We start from the raw sequence: 13075 nt of genomic DNA, 5'->3' as shown, positions 1-13075 counted from the left end.
CATAGTTTAAAGGGCTTTCTTTCCAGTAGCATAACCCACATCTCACATTGGCGAAAAAGCATATTTCTTTACACACTAACAAGCTTACAACTTCCTGCCACTTACTCCTGAAAAGGAATGTAGTACTCTTCTCACGCTGTCGGATCATAGACTGGGCCATAGAACAGCAACAGCTTGGTCGCATCATGCCGGATTGCCAACAGGAACGGTACAATCACACGGAAGTTCACCGTCGGCATTGATCGATCCAACAGAGTAGCCGTCACTGCGGCTCCCTCGGTGCCGGATTCATCGATGGCCAGATCGACCTTGTGAAGCACTCCGGACACGCTAAGGCTTTCCCTGGTTGCATTTGTCTTCGCTGGATTTAGCAACGAAAAGTTGCTCTGCCCGCGGTTGAACATGGACTTTGTTCCCAGCGATTGAAGGGCCGATTTCAGCTCGAAAGAGGTCGAAAGGTGCATCTTAGGGAATAGAACCGATGCCGTTTGCATCGTCATGTTCGAGATCAAACCGTCCAACGTTGGAGCATCCAGTTGCTCCATCAGCTGCTGCAGCTTGACTCGAGTTGAACTGTTTGGCAAAATGATGTACATGGTTGAAGTGCGATTCTTGTATGGGAAGCCCATGATTCTCGCGTCTAGCTGCGATGATTTGAAGTACGGGAAGCATCCCCCGTGAGCCATTATTTCCGCCTCTACCGACTCTTCGTTCTCTCCGTTGGGGAAAAATTTCCTCATTTTCGTTGCTCCAGCCAAAAAGACATCCTCCCAGAATGCTTTGAAGTACAGTGCATTGGCTACCACCATGGTCGTTTCTGTGCTTAGGTCGTCGGATATAATTTCTCGAATGCGTCCATTCGTATTTTTTTCAGCCCATTTGTTGATGTGATTCTTTGCTTCGCTGGGATTATTGTGGAAATCAAGAGACTCCACCTCGCTGCGATAATATCTATCAACGAGTCTATGCAGCCTGGAATTGTTGTAAAATCCATCCTGGACAAAAATGGCATTTGCCAACTTAACCACGTTGTTTACGGACGGATCCTCTGGAAGACTATCGAAACGATCGTAGCTGCAAAGAGATTACAAGTCATTATAAGCACTTTATCAAAACTAGTCTGACCACTTACTCGTATTCAGAATCTTCACTATCGTAATGGTAGTCGGTGACTTCGCATTTACTTTGAGACTTCCAGGGCACGTTATAATCCAGCGCAGATGTTTCGGTTGCATCGTCGAAAAGCAACTCGTTAATCAGATGTGCAAAGTTCCTCGGTATTTTAGGATTATTTTCTTGGTATTTGGTCAAGCCCATCAGCTGCAACAGTTCCTGCCGTGTGGTGCCCCTGGCGGTTCGCAGCAGAAGCAGCATAGAAGAGCCGATACTTAGAGGAGAGATGATTTCCGCTTTGCTGTTGTTGCTTTGCAGCTGTACCAATAAGTCGTGGGCCAGGTTGTTCAAACCATTGCTTATGTCCTGAGCGATGTCTTTGGTAACATATTTGGAACTGAAGATTTCAGCGTGGGTGAGATGGCTTGCGCGAAAAACGATGGTGGCCACCAAGAGCCATCGAAGCGAGGAGTGCATTGTGATGGGATGAACTGAAAGAAACTGTGAATCAATGATAATAAAATTAGTATTTTTGTAAGGCCGTTGCCGTTGCGTTTGCCGAGTCGGTAAAATTTTACCGAGTTTTTGAACAGCTTGAAAAATCTGTAAAATTTCAAATGACCGTTACAAGAAATAAATCAATAAACACTAACAACAAACTTAAATTTTGTTTATTACTAAATGGGGTTAACTGAACAAAGTATGTACCTCAATTTTCAAATTTTTGAATTGTTCACTGATTTTTAAACTTTCAGCGAACCGCTCTGTAGTTCAAAAATCACCCATCAGTGAAGGCATTTTATTAGTGTGTAGAAACGTGTTTTTTGAAATGTTAGTTAACATAATTTAACTGTATCATATTTTTATTTTTAGAGCTAATTTTACTTACAAAACATTATTTTGATTTCATATGAAAAATAAGCATGACAATGACATCACCCAGGTATCATTGCAAATTTTGCAAGCATTCTATTGCAATTTTTTGACGTAGAACTATATGGAAATACACCTTGTGAAAACCGAATATGGAATATGTAACAAAATTATGAAAGATTTTGAACGATAATAACTCAGCTGCCCCTGGACCAATTTCAATAATTTTATCACCAATCGATCAGAACCCAAGTAACCAAAAGTTCCGCATTCAACACTTCCAAGTTCCATAAAGTTCAAATAAAGTTCCGACATAACATTCAAGTTCCATAAAGTTCGAATAAAGTTCTGACAGAACTTTCAAGTTCCATAAAGTTCAAATAAAGTTCCGACAGAACTTTCAAGTTCCATAAAGTTCAAATAAAGTTCCGACAGAACTTTCAAGTTCCATAAAGTTCAAATAAATTTCTGACAGAATTTTCAAGTTCCATAAAGTTCAAATATAGTTCCGACAGAACTTTCAAGTTCCATAGAGTTCTAATAAAGTTCCGACAGAAGTTTCAAGTTCCATAAAGTTCAAATGAAGTTCCGACAGGACTTTCAAGCCACATGAAGCAATCCGCACAAATTTAATGTACGTAAATATGAAATAATCAGTGGCCCGAACATATCATAATTCTTATATTTATGCAACATTCTATCAAAAAAAATTAAAAAGTAATTTCCTGGATTCGAACCCGTGTATCGGGCATGTGATCTACGATTGCCAACCACTGCGCCATAAGTGTGATGGAATACCATGCGGGCAAACACCAATTTAAATTCATCAAGGTGTTGTGTTTCGTATTCAAGTCAGTCAGCTGGCTCAGAAAACTCAGCTGGCTCAGAAAACTCCAACAATAGGCGGGACAACAGCTCACTTTAATATATTTCAGATGACGTAGTGGTTCGTGCTGAGACTCTCACGCAGAAGGACTGGGTTTAATTCTTCAAACAGCTCCATTACTACTACTAATGCTGATAAATCAATGTACATTAATACCTGCCTTTAGAAATAACTTTCATAAAAGTGCGAACTAAATATAGAATTGGCGTAGAGGACAAAAACCTTTTTTAAGTTATTTTCTAAAAGTTCCGTTCCAGTTCCGCCAGAGGCTGCTTAGAATGCTCTTCAATTATGGTGCCGGAACTTTCAAGTTCTTATAACGACTTAAAAATGAGGCTGCTTAGAATTCTATAGACCACCTTCAACCAAGGTGCTTAAGCCATAAATAGCCTTTTATCAGAACTTTTGGTTACCTGGGAAATATTTCGACGCATCTGTTAAATTTAAGACTTTATCGTTTATCAAAAAGTCACTATTGAAAATTGCACGAATGAAAATTATTACCTGCGAAAATCAATTTCCCTTACACAGATTTCAAAGTTGAATCCCATCCGGTCTCACCAAACGGTGTTTATTCAATCACCTCGTACACCTCGTACACAACGAAGGGCTCCCCGTAAGCAGCTTTCTATCAAAGCGGGCCTAAGCCGCTGATTAGATTCAGTTCCAATTACCGTGTGTGGTGGTGTCCGGTCGTCGGCATCAGCAGCAGAAGCAGCAGTGCTTTCGGAGCGTGGCGTTGAACATAGTTCTCTAGTACACAACGAAAAGCTGCCTGCAAGCAGCGAGCTGCAGCCCACATGAGCATCCATAGAAAGAGAAAGAAGCCGCTCCGCTATTTATCGGAATCAGCAGCTCTTCGTGAGTCGCTGTGGGCCATATATGCCAAGCGCGTCACCCTCATTCCAAACAACATACAGCTTACCAGCCTCATCTGTGTTTAACACCCTAATAGCTTAGCATTACTCAACAATCACGACAAAACGGTCCACCAAAAACAAAGAGTATTTTCTGGACATCTTTCAAGGTCATCAATCGGATGTCAATTCCCATATCAAGATAGAGCTGGAATTAGGGCGTAACAGCTTTTGTAAACAATGCCTTCTTTTGATGATGTCTTTAAAGTCAAGACTCGCTCACGCAAATCAACATCACCATCAAGACTTCCCCTACCCGACGGTAATGTTGGTTTGCGTGGGCGTGCCTTGAGTACCTAAAAATCATCGAGAGAAGTCATTGTTTATAAAAACTGTCACGCCTAACTCCAGCTCTATCTAGATATGTTAAAATCTAACATACCATGTACTTTAAGGTAACATTAGGGGTGCAATTTAAAAAAAAAAACCAATATCGGTCGCGGCATGAAAGTGGTCTGATTTTGATCCAGCGATGATGGATTTTAATCGACTTTATCATTTTTCAAATTATCACTATTCATTCCACTGCGTCCTAGCAAGAAGTACGGTCGACTTAGTTCGCGCTCCGCTATTTTGGAAGTTTTCTCGCTATTCGCTTGATTTAAATTGTCAGTTTTTTCTCGCTAAGAGTTCCCAGCTAAATAATTAACTAAAAGTGAGTTTTTTTCTGAGAAGAAAGTGTGTTTTCGGCATCATCGGAAGGAAAATTGTTTTTACGATTGCCAATTCGCCAACCATTTTGCGCACCATCGGTGCGTGGTCGAGACGGCTAATACATAGGTGTAACAGTCGGAAGAAGTGTTAGTTTGTTTACTTAAATGAACCATGCCCATTTTCTTATGGCATGTTTGCTATAAGAAATGCGCCTCGTGTTTATTAGCGAATTTCACATCAAAGATTGATTAATTGAGTAGGAAATCAGTTTGGCACGGCATTTGTGACCAGCATACACCTTCCGGTAGTATGAAACAGGTCAAAAACTGTTCAAATCCGCAGATAAAATTTATGTTTTGAATTTCTGTATAGCAAAATAGTGAACTTTTCGTGAACATTAACGGCAAAGAACTCACCAACACTGGGAGACTGTGAGTTCCTGCCCACCTGTTCATTTTCCATCGTGGTGCGTGGTAACGCATACCTGCACACGGATCATCGTCATCGAGTGTCAGCATCTGCCTCCGCATTTACACCGCTCATCTATCATCGTGTGTTCAGCTGAGTGCCGACCCTCATACAAGCACACACCAACGAAGACCGCCCGCACACGCTGATCGAAGATCATCCACGCTGCGCGTCGCTCCGCTGCTGCCGTTTAAACGCTCGGTGGTAGTAGTATAGGATTATCAGATAAGTTTTTGTTCTTGTTTCTCTCTTTCGCCCACAGTTAAATTTTAAGTTTGTGTTCTGTGTTTGTAGTTTTTTTTTTGTGTATTGTGTCCGAGTGATTATCGTTTCAATGGTAGAGCGTTTTTCGCTCCCACTAGTACGGCAAAATGGACATTTTGTCGCAAGACGAAATGGACGTTTTGTCGGAAGATGACACCACTTTGCCACGCGATGGCAAGAAGGGTCGAAAACGTACGTCATCTCTCCCTGGTTCATCGTCTCAGTCTGGCAAAGCACAGGCTCAGATAAACCCCCGATCGCGAGCCTATCCAGATGACTCGACTGGCCCATGGGTTGTCTACTTTCAGCCCAGAAACAAACCTTTGAATGTAATGCAAATTACTAATGATCTGACGAAGCGATACTCGGCCGTGACTGAAATCACGAAGGTTAGGCACAATAAACTTCGTGTCTCCGTCTCTAACCTGAAGCAGGCTAACGAGATTGCTGCCTCCCAGCTCTTCACGCTCGAGTACAGAGTTTACATCCCAGCTCGTGATGTGGAGATCGAAGGTGTGGTCACCGAAGCGAGTCTGACCCCCGAGATCTTGGAGAAGCAGGCGGTTGGCCGTTTCAAGAACCGTTTGCTTCCCCCGGTGAAGATACTGGATGTCCAAAAACTGGGCTCAGTATCTGTCAGCGAGGGTAAAAAGAGTTTTACCCCCACAGACTCGTTCCGTGTGACCTTTTCTGGTTCAGCCCTTCCTCACTACATCGAGCTGGGAAAACTTCGACTACCTGTGCGTTTGTTCGTTCCCCGGGTCATGAACTGCCAAAACTGTAAGCAGTTGGGACATACGGCCTCCCACTGTGGCAGCAAGGCACGCTGTTCCAAATGCGGAGAGAAGCATGAGGATGACACCTGTGCAGCTACCGCACCAAAATGCGTGTACTGTAAGGGAACTCCTCATGGTATCTCGTCATGCCCGGTGTACAAACAACGCGGGGAGAAATTACAACGCTCACTTAAGGAACGTTCCCGGCAGTCTTTTGCAGAAATGCTTAAGACGGCCACGCCATCGACCAACGACAAAAATCCCTTTTCTCTTTTGTCAGATGACGAGACTGACTCTGACTTGGCTGAGGAGGGAACTTCTTTCTGTTTTTCAGCACGGAAACGAAAACGCATCCGTTCGCGGAAAGTTGAGAATGAAGAACCCCAAATCAGCTTGCCCAAATCAAGGAGTGGTGGAAAAAAGGAAGTTTCTACTCCTCCTGGATTCAGAAGAACTGACTATACCCAGGATTTTCCACCTCTCCCGGGGACATCCAAAACCCCTGATGTCCCATTTTTAAGAACAGAAGCCCCTTCTTCATCTGGGTTGTTCTCATTTGATAAAATTGTGGACGATATTCTCAAGTACCTCAATATTTCTGATCCTCTCAAAAGCATTGTTCTGGCAATGCTTCCTTCTGTGAAGACCCTCTTGAAGCAATTGACATTGAAGTGGCCCCTCATTGCAGCAATCATTTCCTTCGATGGATAATTTTCCAAACGAGGTCGAGGATTTGATCACTATTCTACAGTGGAATTGTCGAAGTCTTATTCCGAAATTAGACTCTTTTAAGTTTTTAGTTCACAATAATGATTGTGATGCATTTGCTCTTTGTGAAACTTGGCTCTCTTCAGATATAGATCTTCCTTTTTATGATTTTAACATTATTCGACTGGATCGTGAGGATTCGCGTGGAGGAGGGGTACTTTTGGGGATCAAAAAGTGCCATTCTTTCTATAGAGTGAATCTTCCACAATTTACAGGTATTGAAGTTGTCGCATGTCAGGTTATTATTAAAGGTAAGAGCCTTTGTATTGCTTCTGTTTATATTCCTCCTAGAGCCGTTGTTAATCGAAAACAACTTTCAGATATCTGTTCAGTACTTCCTGCTCCACGGTTGATTATGGGAGATTTTAATTCCCACGGTACAGGCTGGGGGGAACTGTATGATGACAACCGTTCTACTTTTATATATGACCTCTGTGATAACTTCAATATGACAATTCTTAACAATGGAGAAGTAACACGTTTGGCTGGACCATCTTCAAATGGAAGTAAATTAGACCTCACACTTTGCTCTAACTCATTATCGTTGGATTGCACGTGGAATGTGATCCAGGATCCCCACGGTAGTGATCACTTGCCGATCAAAATTTCGATTGCCAGTGGGTTCAATCCGTCGGAATCCGTTAACGTCGCGTACGACCTCACCCGTAATATCGATTGGACAACGTTCAAGACCGCGATAGAGGAAGCCGTGTCGTCGGTAGAAGGGCTTCCACCGTTGGAGGAATATAACTTCCTCTCCAATCTGATCTTGGACAGCGCGCTTCGAGCTCAAACTCGGCCGGTTCCTAGAACGTCTTTGCGTAGGAAACCTCCTTCCCCTTGGTGGGACCACCAATGCACTGAGGTTTATCGTAAAAAGTCCGACGCGTTTAAGCTTTTCCGGAAACGTGGAACACCCGTGTATTTCGAAGCGTACTCGGCTCTTGAACGCGAACTCAAGAGCCTCATCAAAGCCAAGAAACGCGGATACTGGCGGCAATTCGTGGACGGATTATCGCGCGAAACGTCGATGAATACGCTTTGGAACGCGGCGCGAAGGATGCGTAACCGGTCTTCGAACAACGAGAGCGAGGAGTACTCAGATCGTTGGATTCTCAAGTTCGCGCGAAAAGTATGTCCTGATTCCGTGCCGGCACAGATGATTCCTCGCGAAACGACGAATTCTGTAGACGAGATCAGCCAGCCTTTTTCATTGCTGGAACTCTCACTCGCGCTCCTTTCGTGTGGCAATTCGGCTCCGGGGGCTGATAGAATCAAGTTCAACTTGTTGAAGAACCTCCCAGACGTCGCTAAGAGGCGCATGTTGAACTTGTTTTGTCAGTTCCTGGAGCTCAATATTGTTCCGGATGATTGGAGGCAAGTGAGAGTTATAGCCATTAAAAAGCCTGGAAAACCCGCTTCAGATCATAACTCGTATCGTCCCATCGCGATGTTATCGTGCATTCGAAAATTGTTGGAGAAAATGATCCTTTTTCGCTTGGACAAATGGGTTGAGACGAACCACCTACTCTCAGATACTCAATTTGGATTCCGTAGGGGCAAGGGAACGAACGACTGTCTCGCGTTGCTTTCCACAGAAATTCAGTTGGCTTTTGCTAAAAAAGAGCAAATGGCTTCTGTATTCTTGGATATCAAGGGGGCTTTTGATTCAGTATCCGTTGAAGTCCTTTCAGACACTCTCCACGCTTGTGGCCTTTCTCCATTAATAAATAACTTTTTGTACAATTTGCTGTCAGAGAAACATATGAGCTTTTCTCATGGAAACTCTACAGCTTCTCGATTTAGTTACATGGGTCTCCCCCAGGGCTCATGTTTAAGCCCCCTTTTGTATAATTTCTACGTCAGAGAAATTGACAATTGTCTAAGTGACAACTGCACGTTGAGACAACTTGCAGATGACGGCGTAGTGTCTATGACAGGGCCCAAAGGGGTCGACCTGCAAGGACCCTTACAGGATACCTTAGACAATTTGTCTACTTGGGCTATTCAGCTAGGTATCGAATTCTCCACGGAGAAAACTGAGTTGGTCGTTTTTTCTAGGAAGCATAGCCCAGCACAACCAAAGCTTCAACTTTTGGGTAAACCGATCACTCATTCTATGTCCTTCAAATATCTTGGGGTCTGGTTCGATTCAAAATGCACCTGGAGATCCCACATTGAGTATCTGAGACGAAAATGCCAACAAAGGATCAATTTTCTCCGAACAATTACCGGAACGTGGTGGGGAGCCCATCCGCAAGATCTTCTAACGTTGTACCGGACAACGATTTTATCGGTTTTAGAATACGGTAGTTTTTGTTTCCAGTCGGCGGCTAAAACTCACATCATCAAACTGGAACGTATCCAGTATCGTTGTCTTCGTATCGCGTTAGGATGCATGCACTCGACTCATACGATGAGTCTAGAAGTGTTGGCGGGCATGTTGCCACTATCGGATCGGTTCTCGGAATTGTCCCTCAGGCTCCTCACCCGTTGCGAAGTTATGAACCCACTGGTAATCGAAAACTTTGAAAAGCTTCTTGAGCTGAACCCTCAAACTCGTTTTATGTCATTGTACTACGTGTACATAACACAGGATGTCAGCCCTTCACAGCATAATCCTCATCGTGTGTGCTTCTCCGACTTCGGCAATTCAGTTAGTTTTGATTTATCTATGACGCGGGAGATTCATGGGATCCCAGAACATCATCGTTCCATGATTGTTCCGTCAATTTACGCTGCAAAGTTTGGCCAAGTTGATTCCGCAAGATCGTTCTTCACAGATGGATCACTAATAGAGTCGTCCGCTGGTTTTGGTATTTTTAACGAATTTCATAGCGCCTCTCGAATGCTTCAAGCTCCTTGTTCCGTATATGTTGCTGAGTTGGCGGCAATACATTATACGCTAGAAACGATCGCCTCACTTGCACCAGATCATTATTTTATTTTTACGGATAGTCTCAGTTCTGTCGAGGCTATTCGCTCTATGAGGCCGGTAAAGCACTCCTCGTATTTTCTCATGAAAATACGAGAGCTTCTAAGTGCTTTATCTTTAAGATCTTTTGTCATCACCTTTGCATGGGTCCCATCTCATTGCTCGATTCCGGGCAATGAGATGGCTGACTCACTTGCTAAGGTGGGCGCTATGGAAGGCGATATTTACGATCGACAAATCGCCTACGATGAATTTTTCTTCATTTATCGTCAACAGTCACTCGTCAGCTGGCAGAATAAGTGGAGTGAAGGGAGTTTGGGACGATGGCTATATTCGATCATCCCTAAGGTGTCGAAGAGTTCTTGGTTCAAGGGGTTGGATGTGGGTCGAGACTTCATTCGTATGATGTCTCGCCTCATGTCCAATCACTATTCGTTAAACGCTCACTTGTTCCGTGTTGGGCTGAAGGACAGCAGTCTCTGTGAATGTGGACAAGGTTACCAGGACGCAGATCACATTATTTGGTCTTGTGCTGAGCATCGCGGAGTCAGATCTGAACTGTACGATTCCCTTCGGGCTCGAGGTAGACAACCTAATGTTCCAGTTCGGGATATTTTGGCTAGACGCGATCTGGAGTTTATGAAACTCATATATGTTTACTTTAGGAATATTAACATTAGATTGTAAGTTTTATTAACCTTGTGTTTAGTTTGTATTTTGTACGTGTGGGTTTTTTTATGTTTGTTTTCAAGATGAATAGAAATTAGTTCATGTTTTAGGATTAATTAAATATTTGTATCGTAAACCACATTTCAAACCTCCCTCTCCCTTTTCCCATCCAAAAAAAATTGTAAATCCCCACTAACCTCGAGACAACCGCGAGTATCCGGTCCAGCTCCTTTAACTTTAAATATAAGAAATCAATAATGTATAACAAAAATGATAACTCGGCTCTGTAAAGTTTATTCGATTGAGCCTGTACAAATAAAGTAATTAATAAAAAAAAAAAAAAATTATCACTATTGAAATTTGCACGAATGTACAACTGTTGCTATGATAATTAAAATTAACACCGATTGATTGCGAAAAACGTTTTCCCTAACACAGATTTCAAAGTTGAGTTCCATCCGGTCTCACCAAACGGTGTTTATTCTATCACCGCATGGTGAGTGGTGGTGTTCTCCAGTACACAACGAAAGGCTACCTGCAAGCAGCGAGCTACAGCCCACATGAGCATCCATAGAAGGAGGAAGAAGCCGCACCGCTTATTGATCCGAATCAGTAGCTCTTCGTGAGTCATTGTTGGCCATCTATATCAAGCGCGTCATACTAAAGAGTATAAACACTAGCGTGCACAGGAATCTTGTTAAGGAGGGGCAATTTTTTTCTATGGTGCATTTAATCTGGGGATGGGGAGTACTCCAAAGTACTCCCACTTTTTCCCTACTGTTCAATTTAGCTAATTTTATTTATGTTTTGCTCCGGTGGTGGTTCATCTTCTTTACATTGCATTGTGCAACGACGTAATCATGTCATTTTGAAAACGGTTACTTGTATACTGGCAATTTTTTGCACCTTCCGCCAAGTTTTTTTCAAGCACAGGATCGTAGTTAACCACCAACTGGGTGGCACACTTTCCGCTCCTTCCGAATGTCCACGAAGTGGTTGGCTACCTTTGCAAAGTATGCGCACAATATCGATGAAATGTTCCATTATATAGCGATTTTGTAGCCGCTTTGCCTTACTAGCAGCAATCTGTTTTTTGGTGGCGAGTACTTTGAACTTGGTCATTTTCAGCGAAAATCGTAGTTTTAATTTTTTTCAAATTTTGACCTAAATGCCAAGGCTAATAGGATCATTAAAAGGTTTAAAAAATATATAACGATTGGACCAAAGGCGCACAAAACTATTTTGATAAACGAGTACAGGATTGTTAATGGAATGACGACTTGTGCGAAGGATTGAGCATGTCAACCACGGTAACAAATGACTTGAAATTTTCAGAGAAGATTCTTAGACAAATTCTTAATAAGACAACAATCGACCAAGGTTCAATGGCAAACTTATACCTAATTTTCAATTAGGGAATCCAAAAACTGTCTTTAAACTTTGTACAGTTGCGAAAAAGTCTCTCCTCAGAATTCCTTAAGTTCTTTTAGAAATTTTTAGAACTCGATGAGCTCTTTTGAAATTCTTCTCAGAAGTCCTCTGGAATTATTTTTAGAATTATTCTTTACTTTTACTCAGAATACCTTGAAACTAAAATTCCCTTAGAGATTCAGAAGAATTTCCTCAGTATTATGTAGAAATTATTCCCAGAATGAGCTAGAAATTTTTGGTACTCCCTTGAAATTTTCCTCAAAATCCCTTTGGAATTTAACACAAAATTTAATTTTCTCGGCAGTCTTTTCGGAATTATCTTGGAACTATCTGCAGGATTCACTAGAAATTATTCGAAGACATTTTTTGGAATACTCCCCAGAAATCTTTTGGAACAGTCCTCAGAATTCAATATCTTTGAGGATCTTCTCGGATGAGCTAGAAATTATCCTCGGAATTCGTTTGAAATTTTGCTTAAAATCCCTGATTTTCTCGGTATTCTTTTCAAAATTATCTTGGAACTATCTGCAGGATGCATAATTTCTATCCGCAGAATTTTCTTTGAAATCTCTGCAGAAATATTTTGGAACTGTCCTAAGAATTCAATATCCTTGAGGTTCTTCTCGAAATATTCTAGAACTTTTTTTTTTCTCAGAACACTTTGGAGCTGAAATTCACCTAATTTTTCAGAAGAATTTCCTCTGCATTCTCCAGAAATTCTTCCCAAAATAAACTTGAAATTATTCTCGAAATTTCCTTGAAGTTTTTCCCAAACAGCCCTTTGGAAATGAAGTTATTTTACCTTCAAATCAAGTTATCAAGAAAACAAGTTATTTTATATCGTAATTTGGAAATGTGGAAATAAACATCTTATTTACCTTGCCCCACCCTGTGCACGCCATTGGTATAAACAGAGAGAACCCCGCTCACATTTCAATTCCTACACAAAACACAAGCTCCTGCTGCAGTTAACAAATAAGATTTATTATATAAGTCCACGTAGTCCGACGTCACCATTACGTACAATCTCATTACAAAAACCAGCAGGTGAATCCGCTTCCACGTGTTTACTGTTGATCCATTTGTTCTTAAACTACCAGCTTATCATGTTTACATATCAAAACCAGCTGGTTAAACCGTTTGCGAGTGAAAACATCAAGGAGAAGGTAAGAGTTTCAAAAGCCACAGAAGATTTTGGCATATTCCACATTTTGCCGAGAAAGTCTAAATATTCGTGGAAAACTCAATCAAAGTACAAATAACAATCTACAGAACCCTCCCGCATAAACGCGAACCATAAATTGACCTTACCAAAAATGGT

At 42.0% G+C, this 13075-nt stretch overlaps 1 protein-coding gene across 1 annotated transcript; it reads right to left on the bottom strand.

The window, feature by feature from the left end:
* Positions 1-40: 40 nt before the first annotated feature.
* LOC135702810 (serine protease inhibitor 28Dc-like) lies at positions 41-1639 on the bottom strand. The gene is made up of 2 exons (XM_065223850.1): positions 1133-1639; positions 41-1074 (listed from the first exon to the last, which is right to left on the bottom strand). Exons 1-2 carry the CDS (start codon positions 1588-1590, stop codon positions 132-134), a joined length of 1401 nt encoding a protein of 466 aa, XP_065079922.1. The 5' UTR covers positions 1591-1639; the 3' UTR covers positions 41-131.
* Positions 1640-13075: the final 11436 nt, after the last annotated feature.

Source organism: Ochlerotatus camptorhynchus, unplaced genomic scaffold (genome assembly GCF_037179485.1).
Source record: "Ochlerotatus camptorhynchus isolate MF236.1 unplaced genomic scaffold, CSIRO-AGI_Acam_v1.1 ptg000198l, whole genome shotgun sequence".
Classification (NCBI taxonomy): domain Eukaryota; kingdom Metazoa; phylum Arthropoda; class Insecta; order Diptera; family Culicidae; genus Ochlerotatus; species Ochlerotatus camptorhynchus.
The sequence above is the reverse complement of the archived record's forward strand: the minus strand, read 5'-3'. Positions and strand labels throughout refer to the sequence as shown.